Source organism: Anolis carolinensis, chromosome 1 (assembly GCF_035594765.1).
Source record: "Anolis carolinensis isolate JA03-04 chromosome 1, rAnoCar3.1.pri, whole genome shotgun sequence".
In the NCBI taxonomy this organism is placed as follows: Eukaryota; Metazoa; Chordata; class Lepidosauria; order Squamata; family Dactyloidae; genus Anolis; species Anolis carolinensis.
The window spans coordinates 7,331,642-7,355,124 of NC_085841.1; the positions used below are offsets into that span (position 1 = coordinate 7,331,642).

Below are 23,483 nucleotides of genomic sequence, written 5' to 3' on the forward strand. Positions count from 1 at the left end.
TGATCCTAACTAACACTGAGGACCAAGTAAATGGAGTGGAAGTGGAAGTGGTGGGATATTTAGGTGGGAGTGACCATGTGCTCCTGGAGTTTATGAATGATAGAATGGAAGGGGGAAATGCTCAGCAGTCACAACAGCCAGGGGTTGATAAGTTCACTGATTATTTGGATTCAGAAGGGATTGTGGGCTTTTCTGGGATTTAAAATGATGCAGGCCAAGAGAATGCCTTGGAGCTCAGACAGTGTTGAGCTCTAAGGTCAGTCACAGGAGCCGGAAATGACATGCCCATGGGAAATTTTCTATTGGTTATGGAGCATCAAAATGAACTTTTATCTGTGAATTGTATCTCCCCCACATTACGCTGATGTAGAAAAGATCCTCACCTCTGAAACTCTACTTTCAAAGTCCCTGGTCGTTGCAATTTAGAGATGTTGATGCCCCAAGAAAATGTAATCCAGAACTGATTAGCTGGGTTAAATTCTGCTATAAGTTCAATTTGGATCTAAAATATTTTCTGGGGAAAGAAAAACACATTGAAGGCACATTAATGCCATTTCATGTGAATCAAATGCTGGACCCAGTTCACCTCTAAGCAAATCAAATGCATTATTGTATTAAAAGAGCATTAAATTTCAAAAGTGTAATGTCATTTAAAAACATGACAATAAAACCATATTTTCTAGGCCTTTTAGGTCCTCCAGTGCAACTCTGTACTAGTCTATGGCCAGAGATTCTTCATTTGAATAGGGTTTGCTATTATTCACAGTTACACATATCCATGCAAAGCCCAGGAATATATACCCTGCATTTGTTGCCTAAGAAATTCTAGAAATTCATGGGTTTGAGATAACTTGACAAGTGATTTGAAGACATACAAACTCACCCAAAGGCTCCCTGTACACTCTTTACCTATACATGCTCTCCACATATCCTTCCCAGATGCCCAATGATGTCTCCCAAGGTGTCATATTTGGGGCACTTTGAAGTGCTTCAATCTCTCATGTCCCAGGGCATTGCTCTAACAATTATTCCACGTATGCTACGTTTCAGGATTTTTCTCTTTTTCCTATCTTTAAGTACACAAGCCTGAGATGGACTTTCAGTAAAGACTCCAAAAGCCCACAAAGGACATATACCGTACATTGTAGAATGCACAAAGACAGCATTAATAAGATGTCGTTTTTAAAATGTTTATTTGATTTTTAAAATACAGGTGCAAACAAACAAGTAAGAAGGAAGAGAAATGTCATAAACATAATCCAAAAAAATCCAACAAGGAAAAATACATTGTCAATTATAATATACATTAACCTAAGCAGACATTGGCATAAATATCAGGATTAGCCCCCACTAGAGTTGTTCTATTCTGTTGATGTCAGGATGATGCATTGGTGTTCAGAGACAAAAGACTACATCATTCATTTCTAAGCGGGATACACATGATGGGATAACCTGTGTCGTAACATGGTTCAAAAGTGACAAAACAAACGAATTGGATCCAACATACGACGGATTCAACTTTTTTGCCCTACCCGAGTAGATACAGAGTTGAGTCCATATTCCCCTTCCTAATCCTCGAGCGATGTTTCTGTATTCTGGTTCTTAAAGACCTGGTGGTCATGCTGATATACAATAAATTACAGGGACATAGGATGACATAAATTATATTTTCCGATGAACATATAGTGTAATTCTTTAGATTAACCTTAATGTTTAATGTTGGGTGTATAAATTGTTTTATGTTGGCTGTAAGCATGCAACAATCACAATGTCCACATTTGAAGTTCCCTGTGACAGGGCTCCTCATATCTATATTGGATCTTCTCAGCTCTTATGGGCTATAATAGGTGTATCCTGACAACCTGGAATGTCCTGTATGAGATGCCAAAGTCTAATTATTATTTTCTGTATATTAGAGGTCTGTGTGGTCAGAGTGAGGAGACAAACAATTCTGTTGTTTTGTGTCTTAGGCTGATACTTAAGTAAAGTGTTTCTGTCAATTTTTTGTGTTTTCTGGAGTGCTGTGTTAAGAATTCTTTCCGCATATCCTCTCACTTTAAGTTTATTTTTAAAAAAGTGTGCTGCAGTGAAGTAATCTTCTTGTTTGCTATTGTTACGTTTAAGTCTTAGCAATTGGGAATATGGTAAGTTTGATTTTAATGAATGATGGTGGAAGTTTTTAAAGTGTAAGAGAATTTCTATCAGTGGGTTTGATATAATTGGTTACATATAAACCTTGTTCATCCTGGTGTACCATTACATCCCAAAAAATTAATGTTAAATTTGTTGTGCTAGTGAATTTGATGTTTTGATGGATAGCATTAATTTAATTACTAAATAGTTGGGCTTTATAGTTGGATTTGAAAACTGTAAATACATCATCAATAAATCTTCCGTAGTATATCATGTCTGATAAGTATGGGTTCTGAGTCTGATTGAAAATAAACACAGTTTCTACATGGGAAATGAAAAGGTTTGCTACTGATAGTGCCAAGGGGCTCCCCATCGCTACACCTCAAATTTGTAAGTAATATTGAGTATCAAATCTGAAATAATTGTTTTCTAGAACTATGTCTAGTAAATCCATTAAGAAATGTGTCGGAGGTATTTGGAGCTCTCTCGAATTAAACAGATCTTCAATTACGGTTCTAACTTCATACAATGGGATATTTGTATATAAAGACACAATGTCTAAAGTCACCAAGGTGGATTGTCTTGGTATATGAAGAGATTCTATGGTGTTTATGAAATGGGTAGTGTCTTTAATATATGATTTGGTTTTTGAAACAAAAGTTTGGAGAAAATGGTCCAAGTGTTTAGCTAAAGGTTCTAATATGGATGATGTACCAGATACAATGAGTTGTCCCAGAGGTGGTGTAATACCTTTGTCTATCTTGGGGAGAATATAAAACACTGGAATTTTTGGATACTGATTTTGTAAAAATTTAAATACCTGTACTGTGATATAACCCATTGCTAGACTTTCTGAGCATACTACTTTGATAAGTGATTTGATTCTATGAATAGGATCTGACAGCAGTTCTTTATAAAAAGAACAGTCTGAGAGATGTTTGTTAACTTCAGTTAAGTAATCTGACTTGTTAAATAAGACTAAGGCCTCTCCTTTGTCCGCCGGTTTCCATATATAGTCTGGCATTTTTTATAGTTTTTTAAGTATGTCTAGATCACTTTTGGATATATTAGAGTGTAATGTAGTATTTTTCTTGGAAAGTTTGTCTACATCTCTAGTTACAACCTTTTCAAATGCTTTGATCATAGTGTTCTCTGTGTTGGGAAAAAATACTTTTCTGCTTAAAGGGATCTTGTTGTGTGTTGTCTATTCTATGTCCAAATTTTTTTTTAGTCTAATAATTCTAAACAGTTTGAATAGTTCTATTTTTGTACTGAAGACATTAAATCGGGGAGTTGGCACAATGCTTAATCCTTTATTTACAACAGAAATTTCTTGTGCTGAGAGAGGGTAGTTTGAAAGATTGACTACTAGGGACGAGTTTTTTTTGTGTGGACCCCTTTGAAAATGGGTTGGTGGTTTCGTGTATCTGATTCTATTTGATCTGCAAGGAAGTATGGGGGATGTTATGGAGCTATCCGTGTTTCTACCAGATTAATCTTCTGAGGTAGAATATGGGTCTGTAGTCTGTTTCAAAATGGACCTTTCTTTTTGGTATATGTGATTTATTACTCCAGTTATATACTTTGTTATTATCATAGTCATATTTGTCTCTATGAAATTTCTTAATTTTGTATTCTCTGATTTATTTGGCCAATTCTTTGCATTTTTTATCTATATCTATAACCCCTTCTGGATTTTCACAACCCCTTGGAAGACTTGTGGGTTGTTGCAGCAGGCTGCCAAGGTAGCAATGGCCATTACCTGGAAGCAAGAAAGGAAAAAAAAAATCACATCGAAGGATTCTTGTTGTGTAATTCTGGCCCACAGATTTCAAAAAAAACATTTTGTGTGTGCCTTCAAGTCTTATGACGACCCCACCCCATGAATTTCACAAGGGAAAAGGATACTCAGAAGTGGTTTCATAGTTGGAAGAGACCACAAAGGCCATCCAGTCCAACCCCCTGCCATGCAGGAACACACAGTCAAAACACACAAAGGGTATAATGAATTTCTTTACTACGATTGACATTGGCCCAAGATCGCACGCAGCTCCAGGAATAATATGGATTTGGTTGTCTCTGTCTGATATTTACTCCTTGAACATTATACCCTTTGTTGGATTATGACATGGAAATTGTAACTTTACTTTTGAGATTCTGAAAGTAATTTCTTTATATGTAACATAGTTTGAAGTAACTTACTCTCAGGTAAAGTTGTAGAAACCAGATTTGTGTTACATTCCTTGTGAGTTACACAAGAGTGTATATACACATACATTATTGTTCTATAATTATTCAGGTCAGTGAATAATTTAATAGCGGTCTTACAACTGCCTCCTTGAATCTAATTGGCATTATGCCTTGGGTCAAGGAGGCATTAACCAGCACCTTCACCCACTCTGTCAGTGCCCCCCCTCCCCCGGCTAATTTTATAAGCCAGGACGGGCAAGGGTCTAGAGAACAAGTAGTTGGCCTCATTTCTCCCAAGATCTTGTCCACGTCCTCGGGCCGAACTAACTGAAAGGAATCCATTGAACAGGGACAAGCAAATGCCTCAGTTACATCCACAGAAACTGCACTAATATTGGGTTCTAAGAGTGGATCCGAGCGACTTTATCTGCAAAGAACCTGGCAAATTTGTCACAATGAGCTGCTGATTGGTCAGGAGTCCCTGGATGGACAGGGTTTAAAAGTCCCCTGACCACTCGAAACAGCTCTCTTGGATGGTTCTTTGTGGATGCAATGTTGGTGGCAATGTCGGGGAAGAGGCTCTTAACTAAGTTCTAGACCGTGCTCGGTTGCACTTGCTGCGTGAAGTACGCCAATGCTGTTCTAGTCTCTGTTTCACTTGCTTCATCGCTGCTAGCTCCCTGCTGTACCAGGGGGCTGACTTGGACTTGCATTGCAAAAGAAGACGCTCAGGAGCGATTGTGTCAACTGCCCTGGCCACCTCCGTGTTATAGAGGTCTGCCAGGGTTTCGACAGAATCACCTACCAAAGTGGCAGGAAAATCCCCAAGAGCCGTCAGGAATCCATCAGGATCCATAAACATCCTGGGGCGGACCTTCCTAATCAGTCCTCCACCCCTGCAGAGATTTAGAGCCCCAGTGAGTCTAAACCTGACCAGGTAGTGATCATAGGCTATCCCTTGTGGCTGAATATGATTGCCTTCCAAGAGTACTATCTTGGCAGTGAGTCCGTAGGGGATTGTAGAGACCTATTCTGGATCCACATTTTTTTTTTTGCAGTGAGGACATTGATTTCCAGATGGAAAGCAGTAATGACAGGGGTTAGCTTGACACTTCATCCTCTTGACACGTTATCCCCTTTCACCCTCCATTCGTGCCTCTTCGAATTCCACAGCACTGCTGGTCACTGCTGACCTCCAGTTAGAACACTTGAGATCCAGGGCATCCCAGTTCTCAGTGTCTATGCCACCATTTTTAGGGTTAGCTATAAGCCCAATTTTTTCATTTCTTTTCCTATCCATCAACACTCTGTGTTCCATTCTTGAGTTGAGAGTACAGTACAAAATATGTGTCTCTTGCTACCTGCTGGATGGATATGCCTCTCCAGTGTCAGGATGAATCTAAGAAATTCTTTGACCCTTTCATTCTACACAATTATAGCATAACTAGTCTATTTAAATGGCAATGGGGATTCTGGGAATCTGAGTTCTGGAATTTTCAGCCAGATATCTGTATTGCTTATCCAAACTAGAAGACCCAGGATCCCTTAAGAGGCGACCATAGTAGTTAAGAAGGGAATCCAAACTATATGGTGTGGAAAGACTTATGAAATACCCTTCCAAGGAGCAAAGATCTTACAAGACTGGGGAACCTACCTGGGCGATGGCATAAAAGTTGAATACGCTCTGGTTTTTCACTCTGGACAAGAATGTCAAGATGTTGGGGACATGATGCAGGGCATTGATGATCAGCTCGTTCATACACTGGACAGCCTTGTTGATGTTCTCAGGCTTGGCTAGATCTGATAACTTCTTTGCATACTTGCTCCACACCTGGGAACATTCCAAGAGTTACACAAGTAGGACATTTTGGCAGTACCATACCTAAGAGTCTCCCACTCCACCCTTTTCCTGAAAAGGCACTGGTACTGAGAAATTCAGTCATTATGGTTTGCACAAATCGTTGTTGCATTATTCTTCAAAAAAACAACGAAGACCTATTTTTGCTCACTAACATATGGAGAGGAGGATTAGAGAGATCATTACCAGCTCCCTGGTGAATAATTATTTTGTATCTGGTCTCTGCTACTCCATGCCAGCCCAGTTACCGTCATTGGCCACACAACCAACCCACACAATTTTGTGAACTCTAGTTGGCTTCTGTAAATTAATGGGGATATTTGTTTATATTTTATGTCACTACATAATTTTTGTTTGACTATATTTGGTTTAATTTATTGATGTTATGCTTAATTTATTGTTGTTAGATTTAATTTGATGTTAGGTTTTAATGTTTCATATGTGGGTTTTTTCTAGGATTTTATTTCTTTGTTTTATGGAGGCATTGAATGTTTGCTGTTGTATGTTAGAATTCGCTCTGAGTTCCCCAGAGGAGATAGGGTGAAATATAAATAAAGTTGCTTTTATTTATTTATTTATTTATTTATTTATTTTGTTGTTGTTGTTGTTGTTGTTGTTGTGTTGCTCTTATGTACCCTCAACCAGACTGAGTTATGTAGCCATCAACACAGGCACCTAAATCTAGGGCCAGGCCACAGCATTATGGCTTCAGATCAGTCCCATATCCTGCATAGGTGATCTCCTCAGTGGCAGGAACAGAATCAATTTTGTTTGACCGGTCAATCTAATTTGCCCCCCAGATCATACCCTTTCTTCTGCTGTTGTTTGTCACTTTGGCAGTGACCATGGAGACAGAGGCGGTCCAACCGCCAGGCGAGGTAGGCTTTTGCCTGTGGCATCATCGTCCTGGGGTTCTATCGAGGCCCCAGGACGATGACACCACCCCCTGCCTCTTTCTCCTTTCTGGGCCTTCCCGCAGGGGGTGGGGCCACGCGGGGGCAGGGCTATGGGGGGCCAGGCAGGGGGTGAGGCTGCATGAAACGGTGGGCGGGGGCGTGCGGGGGCGGGGCTGTGCGGGTGGTGGGGCCAGGTCATGCGGCAGGAAGGTCCAGCCATGCCGCGGGGGGGGGGGGGGGGGGCAAAATTACCTTTGCCTAGTACAGAAAATTACTTAAGGATGGCTCTGCATGGAGGTCCCACTCTTTCCCCCTTTTTCCTTTTGATGTCAACTATGGTACCTGCCAATAGCTAAGAGCTCTAAAGAATTCTAAGGTCCAAGTGTCCATAACAACCCCTAAGTGCAGCTGTGGTCCTTCCCTGGCTCACGTGTCATTTGCCCATCTTCCCTTCTATCTGCCCCACTCTCATTTCCCTTACCTCTCGGGGCCAAAACTCTCTGCCCACAAGTTGGTCTTCATAGTAATCCCGGATGATGTTGGTTTTCTGCAGGAAAAACCCCAAGGAGAGCACAAGCTCCATGTCCTGACCAATGACAGGATCTTCCAGTTTAGATCCAGAGAAGATTTGGGAGAAGCCAACGAATGCCAGGCCGGTGCCATAGTAACAGTACTACAGAGGTTAAAAAACACAAAAGGTTAAGGCAGGGCTGGGCAAAGGGTGACCTTACAGATGGATATGAATCTGACAAAAATATGTGAAGAAATTTCTCGCCATGTCCTCAGTGTATGTGGGAGGAGGACACATTTCTGAAAGCAGGGGGGGGGGAGGGTAACATTTGAAAATTTTTGGGGAAATGGATACAATCCTCCAAAGTAGATCAATACTCCCATACACCACCCTGTGGGATAAGCAAAATAGGCAGGCAAGAACCAGCATCCCCAAAGAAATAGTGATAATGCTAAGAAAGAGGATGAATTAAGCTGAGAACTGGGTGATATAATAATAAAAGCACAGCTTACTTAACAAAGACAATGAAGCTCCTTTCAACAAGGGCTGTTTTGACAACTATCCAGTGCCAATATTCCCCCTGATCTTCTACTGAGCTAGAGCAAATCTTTTTTGCCTTGGGGCCGCATTGTGGGCCTGGCCAGGATGGCCGGGCCAGGAGGGAGGAGGGCTGGGCACACGCTGGGTGGGAAGGACCTGGGGGGGGCAGGTCCAGGAGGGGGCGGGGCAGGGCAGGGTCAAAGTCATCCTTAGGTTGACCTCCCAGCATAAGGGTGGGCTGCTCGCCCTGTCCTTATGCCAGGAGTGTTGTGACCCAGCCTCAGAGTGACTCTGATGAGGATTTTGGGATACAGGTTCAAGATGAAGGGATTTAGGTTCAGGATGAGTTTCAAGATGACTCTGATGGGAATTATGGGATTCAGGTTCAGGATGAGTTTCAAGATGACTGATGGGAATTATGGGATTCAGGTGCAGGGTGTTTCTGCTGTAGAAGATAGGGAACAGGGAAACTTTCCCATGGGAGGAAATTGTGTTGTTGATGCTGATGTTTCACAGGTGCAAGAAGCAGGAAGGGAGAGCAGCTCCCAGCCTGATAACACTAACGAGCAGTTTGGCCTTGACAATACAGCATCTCTTGGAATTCCAGCCACTTGGAATTTAAGGGGGGGGGGGGGTTGCAGAAGTTTTAGAATAGCAAATAAGAGAGAGGTCAAAGGGCAAAGAAATGCCTTCATGTTATGCTATTAAAACAGTCTGCTGAGAGAGGAATCTGTGTCAAAGCAATCTCTCTTTGAATCAAGAAACAAGTTCTGCTTTCCTGGGTTGTCTTGTAGCCTTGATGTATTCTCGCTCATGGGACTTTGTCATGTACTGAAAGGTTTTCTTTTCATGCCAAGTGTTTTTTTGGATTATTCCTTACAGCCTTGTTTTGCAACTATCTTTTGGAACGGAACGTTTGCCTTTTAAGAATGATCTTTTCCCCAATTTCCAATAAACTACAAAAGACTATAACCTGTGTACTGCCTGGTGTATTTGAGCAAGGTGAAGCTAACCTGAGGTGCGACAAGGAGGAAGATGGGGCACACGGCGACTGCACCGATTCTCCTCCCTCAATCCTCAGGCTGTCCTCTTGGTATTATGCCAGGAGGAAGGCAAGACCGGCAGCAGCTGAGAGTGCTCTGGAGGGCTCTTGATCGCCATGTACTTTCCTCGGGCTGTCCTCATGGCATAAGGATGGGGCAACTCACACTATCCTTGTGCTGGGAGGAGGGTGAGACACATAATGGCAGAGAGCGTTCCATAGGGCTCTCAGCTGCTATGTTCCTTCCTTCCCCATCTTCTTGGCATAAGGATATGGCGGGCCACTGTGCCCTTCTGCCAAGAGGACAGGGAAAATGAGGAGGGCCTGAGGTAAGGGCCGTATCTGGCCCCCAGCCTTAGTTTGCCCATGCCTGAGCTAGATACTTTTGAGCAACATTGGCACTGGAAGTACAGGAAATAAGGGCTAGAGGAACACAGACTTTTGGTGTTGGGTAGCAGGAGTGTGTTTGCAATGAACAATGCAATAAAAAGTTAGAGAAAGAAAAAAACAGGTTTCTGTTCCACATGACCCCACTTTGTGCCTGCATCCAAGGGGTACAGCACCTTTTCTTGGGATTCCTTTCACAATAGAACAAAACTGAGAGTATAGATAAACCTGCCTCATTCCTGCCATGCTTTTAAAAAGGCATAGATCTATAACTCTGGCCACAAAAATAGCAACCAGGAGGTTGCTGAAAGAAAAAGACATCTCAGGAGACATTTTAGAAGAAGCCTTCATTTTGTTGACAAGTTATGACCACCATGAAAATTTGCTGGGAGAGGACACTGACCTTGTCCCACTCTTTCACAGATTCCACCTTCTTCTCCAAGAACTCGGCCAATCCAAAGCCCACTTTGGAGCAAATGTCAGCAAATACATCCTGATAGACCTTCTTCAGCTTCCAGAACTCTAAGGAGATCTGAGGAACAATGATAAAATAGGTTAATCTTCAAAACAGACCACCAAGGTTTAATATTTCCCATCTTTCCTTCACTTTTTGCCTCCAAAAGAGAAGAGGAAGGGGAGGAAAGGGCAGGGAGGGGACTTGGGGAGAAGGCCCTCCCTCCCGGCCCGGCCACCCCACTCCAGCTTGCCAAGTTAGACAGTTTTGTGCTAGACCTTTACTGGGCAGTGGTCACTTTTGTGGTCCTCAGGGCCCTGCAGGGGTGGAAATAAGGTTTTTCTGGTTGTTTCCTACTGGGCTCTGGGTCATATGGATGGCATTTCCAACAAGGTCCCAGAAGCTTTTCCTGATGTCAAAGTAATTTTTTTGCAAAGAAAATGTTTGTCTCTAAATATTTCAAATGCTCTCGGAAGGGCGGGAATGTTTCCAAATACTTTGAAAATGCCTCCATGCCCACCGGAGGGTGTTTGGGTGATAGAACATGTTGATATTTGTGGGAAGGAACAGGTGCAGTTCTCAAAGGAGGCCTGGACAGGTGTTAATGTGGCCCTGTAGTTTTTGATTTGCCCTCCTTTTTTTATTCATTCAACAAAATCTAGTAACCAACACTTCCTTTCTCATGTGAGTACAGTAGAGTCTCACTTATCCAACATTCGCTTATCCAATGTTCTGGATTATCCAATGCATTTTTGTAGTCAATTTTTTCAATACATCGCGATATTTTGGTGCTAAATTTGTAAATATAGTAATTACTACATAGCATATTGAACTACTTTTTCTGCCAAATTTGTTGTATAACATGATGTTTTGGTGCTTAATTTGTAAAATCATAACCTAATTTGATGTTTAATAGGCTTCTCCTTAATCTCTCCTTATTATCCAACATATTCGCTTATCCAACCTTCTGCCGGCCCGTTTATGTTGGATAAGTGAGACTCTATTGTATTTACAAATGGAATAACAAGAAACTGAGCTCTACGGCTGGAATGTTGTTGTGTTTTAGCCAGTGAAGACAATTCTGTTTTATCCCCTTTCACCTGCCCCCAGTACATATACATCTAGTGATAGTTGAGGAACATGAAGAATAGCTGAATGAAACATGTAAGTTCAAGATACAAGTGTGGAGGTAGTGACTCACAGTTGGGAAATCCTCCAGCACTTGCTTGTCCTTGTCATTGCTGCCCATGAATCGCCACTCTGGCTGATACAGGTAAGAGTGGAACTTCTGTAAAATGGGAATCTTGGTTTCCAAGCTAATTGTCATGTTATCCTCCACTGTATCCAGAGCTCGGAGAACCAAGTAGAAGATGCAAACTACATGACTAGTGGGGACAGAAAGTAAGAAGATCATTTGTGACTTTGATGCCAATGAATACTGAGTGCTGTAGGCAATGTTTAAGTTTACTGGTTTTGTTAATAATGCCCAGGAGGAAGAGGGAAAGTCCTCCAAATGATTCTACATATGTTATTCTTGGGCCAGAAGTCATTCATTTCAACAAGAATGCTGTTATCCATTTTGTGTGTGTATTCCCATGAAGTCTGGAAATATATCCCTGCAGATAAAAGGGTCATTCTCTATTTCTTGCCTTTAACATACTCTGGGGGATATAGTCCAAAAAATGGAACACAACATGTTGACTACAACTGGTCTAGGGAATTCTGAGGCATGCTGGGAAAGGTAGTTCAAAATGAAAGAACAACAACTCTTGAACAACTCTGGAAAGGCAGGGGGATCCTGGGAGTCATAGTCTAAAAATTGGTAGCTTTTTCCCAAGCTCTCCCTCTTTCACCCGAAGCCAAAAATCTCTGCATTACAACAGCCTAGAAAAGGGCCTTCTTGAGGCTTCAGTCCAAAATGAAACACTGGCCTGGTGGTTTTTAAGGAATACTGAGAAGAGCAGTGCCAAGGAAAAGACATATTACTTTTAGAGCACAACTGATGGGATTTTGGAAGTTGCAGTTCAAATGTGGGTAATTCCTTCCAAGGTCAAGGTCTTCTCAGGCAGTAGTGTCTCTCTTTCATTGATCCCCAGACCCAGTCCCTGACTCACCACACATCCTTGTCGAGTATCTGGATTACTGGCGCAAAGCTCCGTCCAGTCTGGTGCAGGTACTTATAGCAGAGGGAGAGGCTTTCGCTCAGCGGGTCCTGCAGCAAAGAAGGTAGCATTTGTCTGGGAATTAGAAGGCAAGGCCAGAAAGGTGATGGCAGAGCAGGAAGACAGTAGAGAGGTATGCCTGGATAAGGCCAGTCAGTATGTGCTTCAAGAGATACACGGTTATAATAAAACTTTATTTGTTGACTGCCCTGTCTCTCCAGAAGGACTCCAGTTGCGCTGATGGCCATGAAGAGGAATAAGGAGCATCATGTTCGATCAGAGGTGGGATAAACAGTGAATGGAACAAGACATTCCATGAGTTTTATTGCCACACAGATGTCTGGGAGAGGAACATCTTAAGTACCACTCATGCCAAAGAATACAGAACTATTATGACCAAAATGTGGCACTGCATGGTGGAAGGATAATAGTGGACTGCATTAGGAGAAGCCATTTGAGAGGCCCAAGTTACTTCTCCGAACGTATCTCCTCCTACGAACCAGTAAGATCACTAAGATCATCTGGAGAGGCCCTGCTCTCAGTCCCACCTGCCTCACAGGCGTGGCTGGTGGGAACGAGGGACAGGGCCTTCTCGGTGGTGGCTCCCCGGCTGTGGAAAACCCTCCCTGGAGATATCTGACAGGCTGGGTTTCAGAAGGGCCGTGAAAACATGGTTATGTGCCCAAGCTTTTGATGAGTAAATGATAAAAGTTGACATGGCCTGATTTAAGGATGAAGCATGAGGATCTCAGACGAATGGAATTAGTTATACATACGTGTGAGGAACTTATGAACGTCTAAGGTTCCTTCAGGCAGGGGGGAATCTTTTTATCCCACCGCTGCCACCAATTGTGAGTAACTTACAGGGCCGGCCGGAGATATTTTTTGATGTGAAGCGGGGGTGCTGAAAAGCGCCCCCGCCACTGGCGCCATGGCCCCGCCCAGCGTGCCCTGGCCCCGCCTCCCACGCTGCGTGGGAGGCGGGGCCAGGGCGAATAGTGAGGGGGGCGGGGCCAGAGTTGGCCCCGCCCCCCGCCCAGCGTGCCCTGGCCCCGCCTCCCACGCAGCGTGGGAGGCGGGGCCAGGGCACGCTGGGCGGGGGGGGGCGGCGCCAGAGTTGGCCCCGCCTCCCACGCTACTCCCGCTCGCCCGTCTGGCCTTTTCTAGCAGGCCAGACTTCAGCGGAGGTCCCTCCAGGCCGCAATCGCGGCCTGGAGGGACCTCCGCTGAAGTCTGGCCTGCTACAAAAGGCCAGACGGGCGAGCGGGAGTAGCGTGGGAGGCGGGGCCAGCTCTGACGCCGCTCCCCCCCCCCCGCCCAGCGTGCCTTGGCCCCGCCTCCCACGCTGCGTGGGAGGCAGGGCCAAGGCACGCTGGGCGGGGGGGGAGCGGCGTCAGAGCTGGCCCCGCCTCCCACGCTACTCCCGCTCGCCTGTCTGGCCTTTTGTAGCAGGCCAGACTGCAGCGGAGGTCCCTGCAGGCCGCGATTGCGGCCTGCAGGGACCTCCGCTGCAGTCTGGCCAGCTAGGAAAGGCCAGACGGGCCAGGGCGCACTGGGCGGGAGGCGGGGCACCGTCAGGGCGGTGCCCCGCCTCCCGCCCAGCCTGAAGGCGCCCCCCCGGGCCTGCGCCCGAGGCGGCGGCGTCAGGTGCCTCAATAGTGGGGCCGGCCCTGGTAACTTATTACGACTGCCACCAATTGTAAAGATGCCACCACCAAAGACTCAGGGAGGAGACCTTTTACTTTTACTTCTTTCTACTTCTTATTCACTTTATATGGTAGCTTAACTTGGTTTATAATATATACGACAGAGGCTTCAATGTTGGAAAAACAAGAACAAGTTTATTCAAGCACAGAGCTTAGTGGTTACAATATTGGTTCTCACGTAGAGGTATTCTTATTAACAGTTCCAATTCTAGAATAAGATGAATCAACTCTCTAAAGCAGGGGTCCTCAAACTTTTAAAGCAGAGGGCCGGTCCACAATCCTTCAGATTGTTGAGGGGCCGAATTATCATTTGGAAAAAAAAGGAACAAATTCCTGTGCACCCTGCACATGTCTTATTTGTAGTGCAAAACAACAACATTGAAAGAACAATACAATATTTAAAAATGAAAACAATTGTAACCAACACAAACTTATCAGGATTTCAATGGGAATTGTGGGCCTGCTTCTGGCCAATGAGATAGTCAAGTTAATTGTTGTTGTTGTGTGCCTTCAAGTCATTTCAGACTTTGGGCGAGCCTAAGTCTAAAATTATTTATTTATTCATTTACTACATTTATTTATTACATTTATATCCCGCCCTTCTCACCCTGAAGGGGACTCAGAGAAGCTGTATGTACATACAATATATTATATTATTAGCATAGCACAATATTAGCATTATATATTACTATATTGAGCTATACCACTATACTGTAATATTACATGTAGTATATATCATATAATGAATATTATTATATGGTATTATTAGTATTATACTGTATAACATTATAATATTATTATCAATATTATATGTGTATACAATATATTATATTATTTAAAATGCAATAAAAATATTATATTATAAAACTGAGGGTGGGGGCCAGGTAAATGACCTTGGAGGGCCGCATCCGGGCCCCGGGCCTTAGTTTGGGGACCCCTGCTCTAAAGTATCACTTCTTTTACCTAAGGTAGTTAAACCCTATTCCTTTGCCACTTTTATACTACAGTCACCCCTGTGATATGCTATCACAGATTCTCTGTTCCTTACCAGGACACAGATTATATTAAATAAGTCACCAAACTTATTTTAAATGGACTCAAAATGTACAATTGAGTCCCCTTGATCCCATCAACCTAGGATCAATTTTCCCTGTGCCTCATCCGAGCACAGACTGACTCTCTTTTTTTTAACTCTGCAGTTCTTCAACAAAACAGCAGTTGGCTCCTCCTACTTCTCCATGGCAACCAGCCTCTGAGTGCTGAGATGCAGTAACTGCAATACTTACACTTTTAAAACACAAACACACAATTAAACATAACATCTGTAAACCAAAAATTCGTAGTTCATTACAATACATTTTTAAGGTTTTTATCATGTGTTTTAACAATGTTATTAGTAGATCTATATGTATTGTTTTGCTTTTATGATTGCATTTTTGGGCATTAAATTTTGCCAATTTTTGTAAGCCTCCTGAGTCCCCTCGGATGAGAAGGGCAGGGTATAAATGTTGTAAATAAATAAATAAATTGAAAGGGATTATTCTCTGTAGCCTGAGTATTCACCTTCAAGGTGGCACAGGGTTCTCCTAAAAAGCCTTTAAGCATTGTGGTTATGTTGAACCCAAGAAGCAATATCTTTTAAATCTGCCATCTGCAATCTAATATGTAGGAATAATAATAATAATAATAATAATAATAATAATAATAATAATAAGGTAAAGGTAAAGATTTCCTCTGACATTAAGTCCAGTCGTGTCCGACTCTGGGGGTTGGTGCTCATCTCCATTTCTAAGCCAAAGAGCCAGCGTTGTCCATAGACACCTCCAAGGTCATGTGGCCAGCATGACTGCATGGAACATTGTTAATAATAATAATAATAATAATAATAATAATAATAATAATAATAATAATGTATATATATATTCCGCTGTATTGCTTCCGAGGGACTCGGGGAGGATTCCAAACATAAAAGGCAAACATTCAATGCTCAAATACAACAACAACACACCCATAATAACGAAACCCAACATATAAAAACCAATTATGACTTCATGACTAAAATTAAATTAAAAACACAACCTGTTATATCAGACAAAAAGCAAAAATCAAAACATTGAACAGAAGTTTTCCCAGTTCCTTGGGGGCAAATAGATTGATCATTGCTCACGATGTCTATTGAGCTGGTGGGGCGAACTGGGCACAGTTATTAATCCGAGGTATAATGGTAGTACAGTAGAGTCTCACTTATCCAACATTCGCTTATCCAATGTTCTGGATTATCCAACACATTTTTGTAGTCAATGTTTTCAATACATCGTGATATTTTGGTGCTAAATTCGTAAATATAGTAATTACTACATAGCATTACTGCGTATTGAACTACTTTTTCTGTCAAATTTGTTGTTAAACATGATGTTTTGGTGCTCTTGCGGGACTCCCGATGAGATGTCATATAACACCAATCTTACTGCAGCTGCACTGGTTACCAATTGATCACTTTCAAAGTGATGGTGCTTACCTTTAAGGCCTTACATGGTCTAGGACCAATGTACCTGAGGGACCGCCTCACCCCCTACCAACCCGAGATCCCTCCGTTCTGAGGACCAAGATCTATTGGAAGTTCCCAGTTTTAAGACCTTGTGTCTAACAGCAACTAGACGTAGAGCTTTTACATCAGTGACACCATCACTCTGGAACACTCTGCCGCCTGAAGTTCGTGCCTTGCGGGACTTATCAGTCTTCCACAGGGCATGTAAGACACACTTGTTTCGGCAGGCTTTTGATCTCCGTTATTGCTGTTTTTAAATTGCTTAGATTTTAGTTTGTTCTTGTAAGCCGCTCCGAGCCCTGGGGAGTGTTTTTAAGATGTTTTTAAATTGTTAGATTTTAGCCTGTTCTTGTAAGCCGCCCCGAGCCCTAGGGGAGTGGCGGCATATAAGTTTGAATAATAAATAAATACATAAATAAATAATTTGTAAAATCATAACCTAATTTGATGTGTAATAGGCTTTTCCTTAATCCCTCCTTATTATCCAACATATTATCCAACCTTCTGCCAGCCCGTTTATGTTGGATAAGTGAGACTCTACTGTATTATGGTACTATCTATTCCTCCTCCTCCTTGTAAGCCAGGGAGCAAAGTACATCTTCAGCTGTTTCTTGAAGGCGGGGAGGGAGGGGGCCATCGAATGCCTTAGGAAGGGAGTTCCAGAGGTGGGGGGTGGCCACGGAGAAGGCCCTTTCTCTCGTTCCCACCAAATGCGCTTGGGACAGGGGTGGGACCGAGAGCAGGGCCTCCTCCGATGACCACTGTGTCTGAGTTGGTCTATAGTGGGAGATGCGGTTCATGGCTTAATTTGAAGATTCGTAGCTTTCATTTTAGGTGTATCCACATTGCCACATTACACTGTTGTATTCCAAAAAGGTACCCTTTTCCAAGATCAGGCTCTTCCCAAGTGTTACAACTTCACTTCAGATGCATGGATGCATACTATGCAATTCTGGAGTTAGCACTTTAGTCAGGTATTAAAGGAGCTCTCGGTCTGAGAATTATAAATACCTCTGGAAAAATTGCAAATTCCAGGATTCCATAGGATCAAAACGTAAGGTATACCTTTGGAAATCAATAACTAGTAATTAAAAGGTAAAGGTTTTCCCTGACATTAATTCCAGTCATGTCTGACTCTGAGGGTTGATGCTCATCTCATTTCTAAGCCGAAGAGCCGGCGTTGTCCGTAGACACCTCCAAGGTCATGTGGCTGGCATGACTGCATGGAGCGCCGTTACCTTTCCGCCAGAGCAGTACCTATTGATCTACTCACATTGGCATGTTTTCGAACTGCTAGGTTGGCAGGAGCTGGAGCTTAATAGTGGGCGCTCAAGCTGCTCCCGGGATTTGAAACTGGGACCTTTCGGTCTGCAAGTTCAGCAGCTCAGCGCTTTAACACACTTCACCACCGGGGCGCCTTCTAACTAGTAATTAGAGAATGGTAAAAAGATCAAATATCATAAGCAATATAGATCAGAATCTTCCTCTATTGCTGCTGGTATTATTCTACATTAAGCATTAAGTAGTTGTAACTCCTAGGGATGTGCAATAGATAAAAAATATTTCAAACCCTATTACAAAATTAGGGGGTGCTGCCGTTTTATTTCTAAGGTGTTTCTAAAGTATCGTTAGTGAAAATTTCGTTACTGTAATGAAAGTAATGAAATTTAGTTACTCTTTCGTTATCGTAATTGCACAAGTAGGGAAACTTCAGGGGCTCCTTTCTCCCTCATATTTACAGCTATTGGGGTGAAACTTGGTACAATGGTAGAACACATTTACCACTGTTAGCCCATCAAGTTTCAGAACGTGTCACTTACCCACAATTTTCTGGGGAATTTCAAAGTTTTTACAAACAACATTTTTTTAAAAAAAACCTACAAGAGTTATCTCCTTGAATTTTCTATAAAATGATACAAGATAACAGGGGATCATTTCCCCCAGTGCTCAGAAATATTCATAGATCTACTGATTTTAAGGATTTTTTTTTTAATTGACAAAAATGTTTTTTTAAAGCCACAACAGCTATCTCACTGAAGGTCTCTGAGATAGCTGTTTTGGCTTTAAAGAAGTTTTTGTCAAAACTTTTAAAAACTTCCATGTAGGGATTCCTTCTCAGTACAGCACAAAGATTTACTTACTAGAAGTATCAGTCAGCACTCCTCTTTGCAGATTCAACAATTTATTGGAACTTTGGCTGGCTGCTGCTACAGTGGTATATTTCTCTCCTCTATCCTGATTGGGGCTTTCTGATGTTGAGCTGAATTCTGGATATGTAGTTTAGGGCATGGCCGTTTGAATTCTCTGGCACAGGGCTCCTCATCTTCCCAAACTACATTTCCCAGAATTCTGTGTTTTCTCAGTTTCTTTCCCAGTGAACTTTGCTTTCTCCTAATGGCGAGAGGCCATTAATTTAAAGAAGAAGGCAACCTTTTGGCTTTGCTTTGGTTGTTTGCACTGAAAATGAAACTACCTTTGGGACACTTTTGATGAAAAAGTATTGGATAAGTTTTTGTTGCAGGACATGCCTACGTGTCGGATATTGCATTGTAAGTACGAATTTAACAAATTTGATCCACCTTATGTGGGATAACAATAATTTTGCACATCTCCAGTAACTTCACATTCTAAATACAGAAGATGGTGCTTTTTTAAGTTCTTATGATAGATTAATATAGAAATATAATGACATGTACAATGCCAGAGTGAGAGGAAGGGAGGAATTACACATGCCCTTTCATATTTCTGAAACAGCTCACTCCAACATGTAGTGGTAGGCGCTGTTTGGGTCTTCAAGCTTCAGTCTGATTCAGCACTAGTTTGTCAGCCATCTGGATTTTTAATAAAAAATGAATGAGGGGTTGCTCCTGATGAGAACTGCCTGCACTGCACAGATTAAGACTGGCATGAAGTTTGCCTAAAAAATAAAGTGTCAGTACAAACTGCAAGCCCAAGTCAACAGGCAACTTGGAACTACACACATAGATATATATATATATATATATATATATATATATATATATATATATATAGTAAGCAAGCAGCATCCCCATTGCCCAAAAGCCCACCGACCAGGCCATTGGGACAGGATGATTTCATAGGTCATTTGAACAGATGCAAAGTGCATTTTCAGATACTGGAGTTTCCAGCAAGTTTGCACACAAATAACACATAATTGTATGAATAAGAACAAGTGGTCATTCAACTTAAACACTATCAGGAGGCGTTCAGAACAAAGTCGAGCAACAACCAGATTTAAAAGAGGAGCCAAAGAGGTGACCCTGGAGATGCACCAACTTACCTCGTCCATCTTGGGCATCACAGTCGTGTAACCTCCCATCTTGAACCACGCCAAATTATAGAGTTCCTTGGGGTGACCCAGCCATTTTTTCAACACTTCCATGGCTTCAGATTGCCAAAATTTGGGGCTTTCTGGGAAGGAAAAAGCAAGGACATAATTCCACCTGATGGGGAAAAAGTTAGAATCATGCCTTTCCCAACTTCCCTACCTTTGTTTTCTCGCCTATACATGGCCTCTCATTTCTCCTATTTTTTCCTCCTTTGGCAAAACCCCACGGTATCATCATCATCATCATCATCATCATCATCATCTTTATTTGTATTCCGCCCCATCTCCCCAAGGGGACTCAAGGTGGATTCCAACATACAATGGCAAACATTCAATGCCTCCCAGAGCCAGTCCAACAATGCAGCGAATTAAGCGGTTGCTTGGGGTGCAAAACATATGGGGATGCAGTTGAGGCTGCTTTTTCTGTTGATTTCTTGTAAAACATGATGTTTTGGTGCTCCTTATTATCCCTGCTTATTATCCAACATTTTCGCTTATCCAACGCTTTTATTTTTCAGTGATTGGTTTGGGAGGAGGGCACCAAAATTCTGTTCGCCTACACTTGAAAAATACCTAGGGCCGGCTCTGATGCCTCCACAAAACAAACAAATACTGACATAAAATCCCAGGAAAACCCTGCATATGACAACAGCATTTTAAACCTAACCTCAAATTAAAGCTAAGATCAACAAATTAAATCTAACATTAATAAAAGCTGTAAGCACTGTGTTAGAGCTAACAGAGGGTTATTAGGCCTGAGGTATATTCAAATGGTTGAGGCAAAATGATAAGAAGAAAACAGTTGTAAAATTTCCTCTTTAGAGAAGGAAAAGTTTCCACCCACATAGTTAAAACGTAATTTCAGTCAGGGAGTCTATAAGCAGTTCTGTCATAAAAGAACTGCAAAAACACTCCTAGCTAAATGTATACCATTACTAACAAGAGATGCTGCTCTCTTATCATACAACCATTTCATGAACTGGGCTGACGCAGCAAATGTATTTGGCCTGGTCATAAACATTTTTAGGACTTTATTGCACAAACTCTCTATTCCACTAGCATTCTGCTACCATTGACAGCAGGTTGAGCACCATCAACATTGCACCTCTCTTCTGTTGGGCAAATGCACCGATTTAACAATTTGTGATTCTGCAATTGAATTTCTAACCATCTGTACAACCTCACTTTTCTGCTATGCAGTTTAGGAATAGCAAGAAGGAGGGAGTATAGGAGAATCCTGCCTCCTGCCATCACTTTACTGCTGCTGTGCCAGTGTTGGGTAGGACAGGTGGGACATGGAGTTGGAAAGAGGCCTGAAACTGAGCAGGAAAGCACATCTATAAGAAACAATAAATTTGGTCAAATGATCCACCAAGTTCTAGCACTGCTTTCTGTTCAAACTCCTCACAGCACTGGCAGAATTTAATCCAAGCACCAATATTTTATAGAACTTTCAAGTTATACTGATAAAGAATGTAATAATAATAATAATAATAATAATAATAATAATAATAATAATAATGAGTTTTCTTGTTTTTCTGTCCAAATTGTCTCGTTCCACCTACGTCCAATTTATAATGCCAGCAGTATATCTTATGACAGGTATGGTCCAGGTGTTTATGGCCTTGATGGTGTTGCCTCCATTGAGCTTGCTTTTGAAAATTTTTCTGACCTTTTGAGAGTATTCTTTGCTGACCACAGTTTTCACATGTTCATGCTTGATGTTGTCCAGCTGTAGTATGCCCAGATATTTATAGGCCTCTGACTGGTGACGTTTTATCGTTTGGTCATTAGCCATATTTATGCCCTCACTTTCAATTATTTTCCCTTCTTCAATGCCACTGTCAAACATTTTTCCAGACCAAACTCCATGCTGATATCAGCGCTAAAGATTAGGACAGTGTTAGTCAGAGACTCGATTTCAGTTTCAGTTTTCTCATACAGCTTCAGGTCATCCATGTACATCAGATGTGAAATTAGGTGAGATTTCTTAGACATTTGATAACCTGCTTTAACCGAAGTCAAAAATCAGAAACTCCTCAAACCACAGACAAAGAATCAGTAGAAGAAAACTGCACTACGAACTAGAGCTGACAGCCAGCACAACAAAACATTGCATGGACAGCTCCTTGACAAAATTGAAGGAAAGGCTGATAAGGAGAAGACCTGGCTATGGCTCACGAATGGGACACTGAAGAAGGAAACAGAAGGCCTGATCCTTGTAGCCCAGGAGCAAGCCATCAGAAACAATAAGCATTGACAAAATCACAATCTGTCAACTATAAAAGGCCACCTTACTGGGATCTGCGCGCATCATCCGAAAATACACCACAGTCCAAAACACTTGGGAAGTGTTTGACTTGTGATTTTGTGATACGAAATCCAGCATATATATCTCATTTGCTGTGTCATACTATGTCTTTGTGTCAATAATAATAATAATAATAATAATAATAATAATAATAATTTTTATTGATTAGTCCTAAGACCATATCACAATATCAAACAAACAACAAGGCTTGTTAGGACTTGATTACACCCTATATAATAAGTTTAAATAAGACACTTATAACAATACAGTAAATAAATATGATAAAACTGAATATGTACATCATATTTTCTTATCACCCCTTCAATGTACCCTAATCAGCCCCACAAATGTGGTTCTCAAACGTATTGTTTTGCTTAAATACAGAGCTGTTTTATATGTTATTTTTGGGTCTCGGCCACACATAAAATAGGTTGGTCTGATGTGAGATTCCCAATACATGGTCCGTTTGATATCTGGACCAAGGTAGAAGTCTCTCGCTTTCTGATGAAATTTACAATCAAGTAATATGTGTGCTATATCCTCAATTCATCCAATGCTTTTGGGGTGGAAAGATCGGCCGCTTACAAGAAACGTTGCCCAGGGAACGCCCGACTGAATTCACTCAATTTTCGGGGAGGCTCTTTCCGTGTCCCCCAAATATCCATCCTAAATACCTTGGTGTCACCTTAGACCGAACACTAACATATAGGAAACACTGCATGAACACCAAGCACAAAGTAGCTGCACGCAATAACATCCTGCGGAAACTGACTGGCAGTGCATGGGGAGCAGACCCACAAGTAATAAGAACATCAGCCCTGGCCTTGTCTTTCTCAACTGCAGAGTATGCCTGTCCTGTTTGGCACAAGTCTGCCCATGCAAAGCAGGTGGACATAGCACTGAATGAAACATGCAGAATCATCACGGGATGCCTTAAACCTACACCTGTTGATAAACTCTACAAGTTAGCTGGCATTGCCCCTCCTGACGTGCGACGGGAAGTTGCTGCTAACTGTGAGAGAAATAAGGTTGAACATTGTGAAAGCCACCCATTGCATGGCTATCACCCTCCTCCCACCAGACTCAAATCAAGGAAGGGCTTCATGAGAACCACCACTCCTCTTGATGTTCCTCCAGCAACAGCAAGGATGTCCCTCTGGTCAGCTAAACCAGGCAATTCCAACTGGATGGCCCCCCACGAGGGTCTTCCTCCAGGGGCAAACCAGGAATGGGCAACTTGGAAGTCCCTGAACAGACTCAGAAGCGGAGTGGGCAGATCTAAAGACAACCTGGCAAGGTGGCACTACCTGGAGGAATCCTCCACCTTGTGTGACTGTGGAGCAGAACAAACAACTCCGCATATGTATGCTTGCCCACAATGCCCTGCCTCATGTAC

General features: G+C 42.3%; 1 protein-coding gene across 1 annotated transcript; it reads right to left on the reverse strand.

The window, feature by feature from the left end:
- Window positions 1-1,176: 1,176 nt before the first annotated feature.
- On the reverse strand, window positions 1,177-21,208 carry LOC100563681 (squalene synthase). The gene is made up of 7 exons (XM_016996334.2): window positions 19,729-21,208; window positions 12,126-12,223; window positions 11,213-11,396; window positions 9,961-10,089; window positions 7,559-7,750; window positions 5,978-6,154; window positions 1,177-3,895 (listed from the first exon to the last, which is right to left on the reverse strand). The coding sequence occupies exons 1-7, from the start codon at window positions 19,828-19,830 to the stop codon at window positions 3,812-3,814; spliced, it is 966 nt and encodes a 321-aa protein (XP_016851823.2). The 5' UTR covers window positions 19,831-21,208; the 3' UTR covers window positions 1,177-3,811.
- Between the last annotated feature and the right edge of the window lie 2,275 nt (window positions 21,209-23,483).

Excerpts from the sequence above, each read along its gene's own strand:
- LOC100563681 (XM_016996334.2), bottom strand. The coding sequence starts at position 19,830 with ATGGAAGTGTTGAAAAAATGGCTGGGTCACCCCAAGGAACTCTATAAT. Across the intron at positions 11,397-12,125 it reads ATACTCGACAAGGATGTGTG|TCATGTAGTTTGCATCTTCT; the intron begins GTGAGTCAGGGA and ends TGTCCCCACTAG. Across the intron at positions 3,896-5,977 it reads ACTTTTATGCCATCGCCCAG|GTAATGGCCATTGCTACCTT; the intron begins GTAGGTTCCCCA and ends TCTTGCTTCCAG.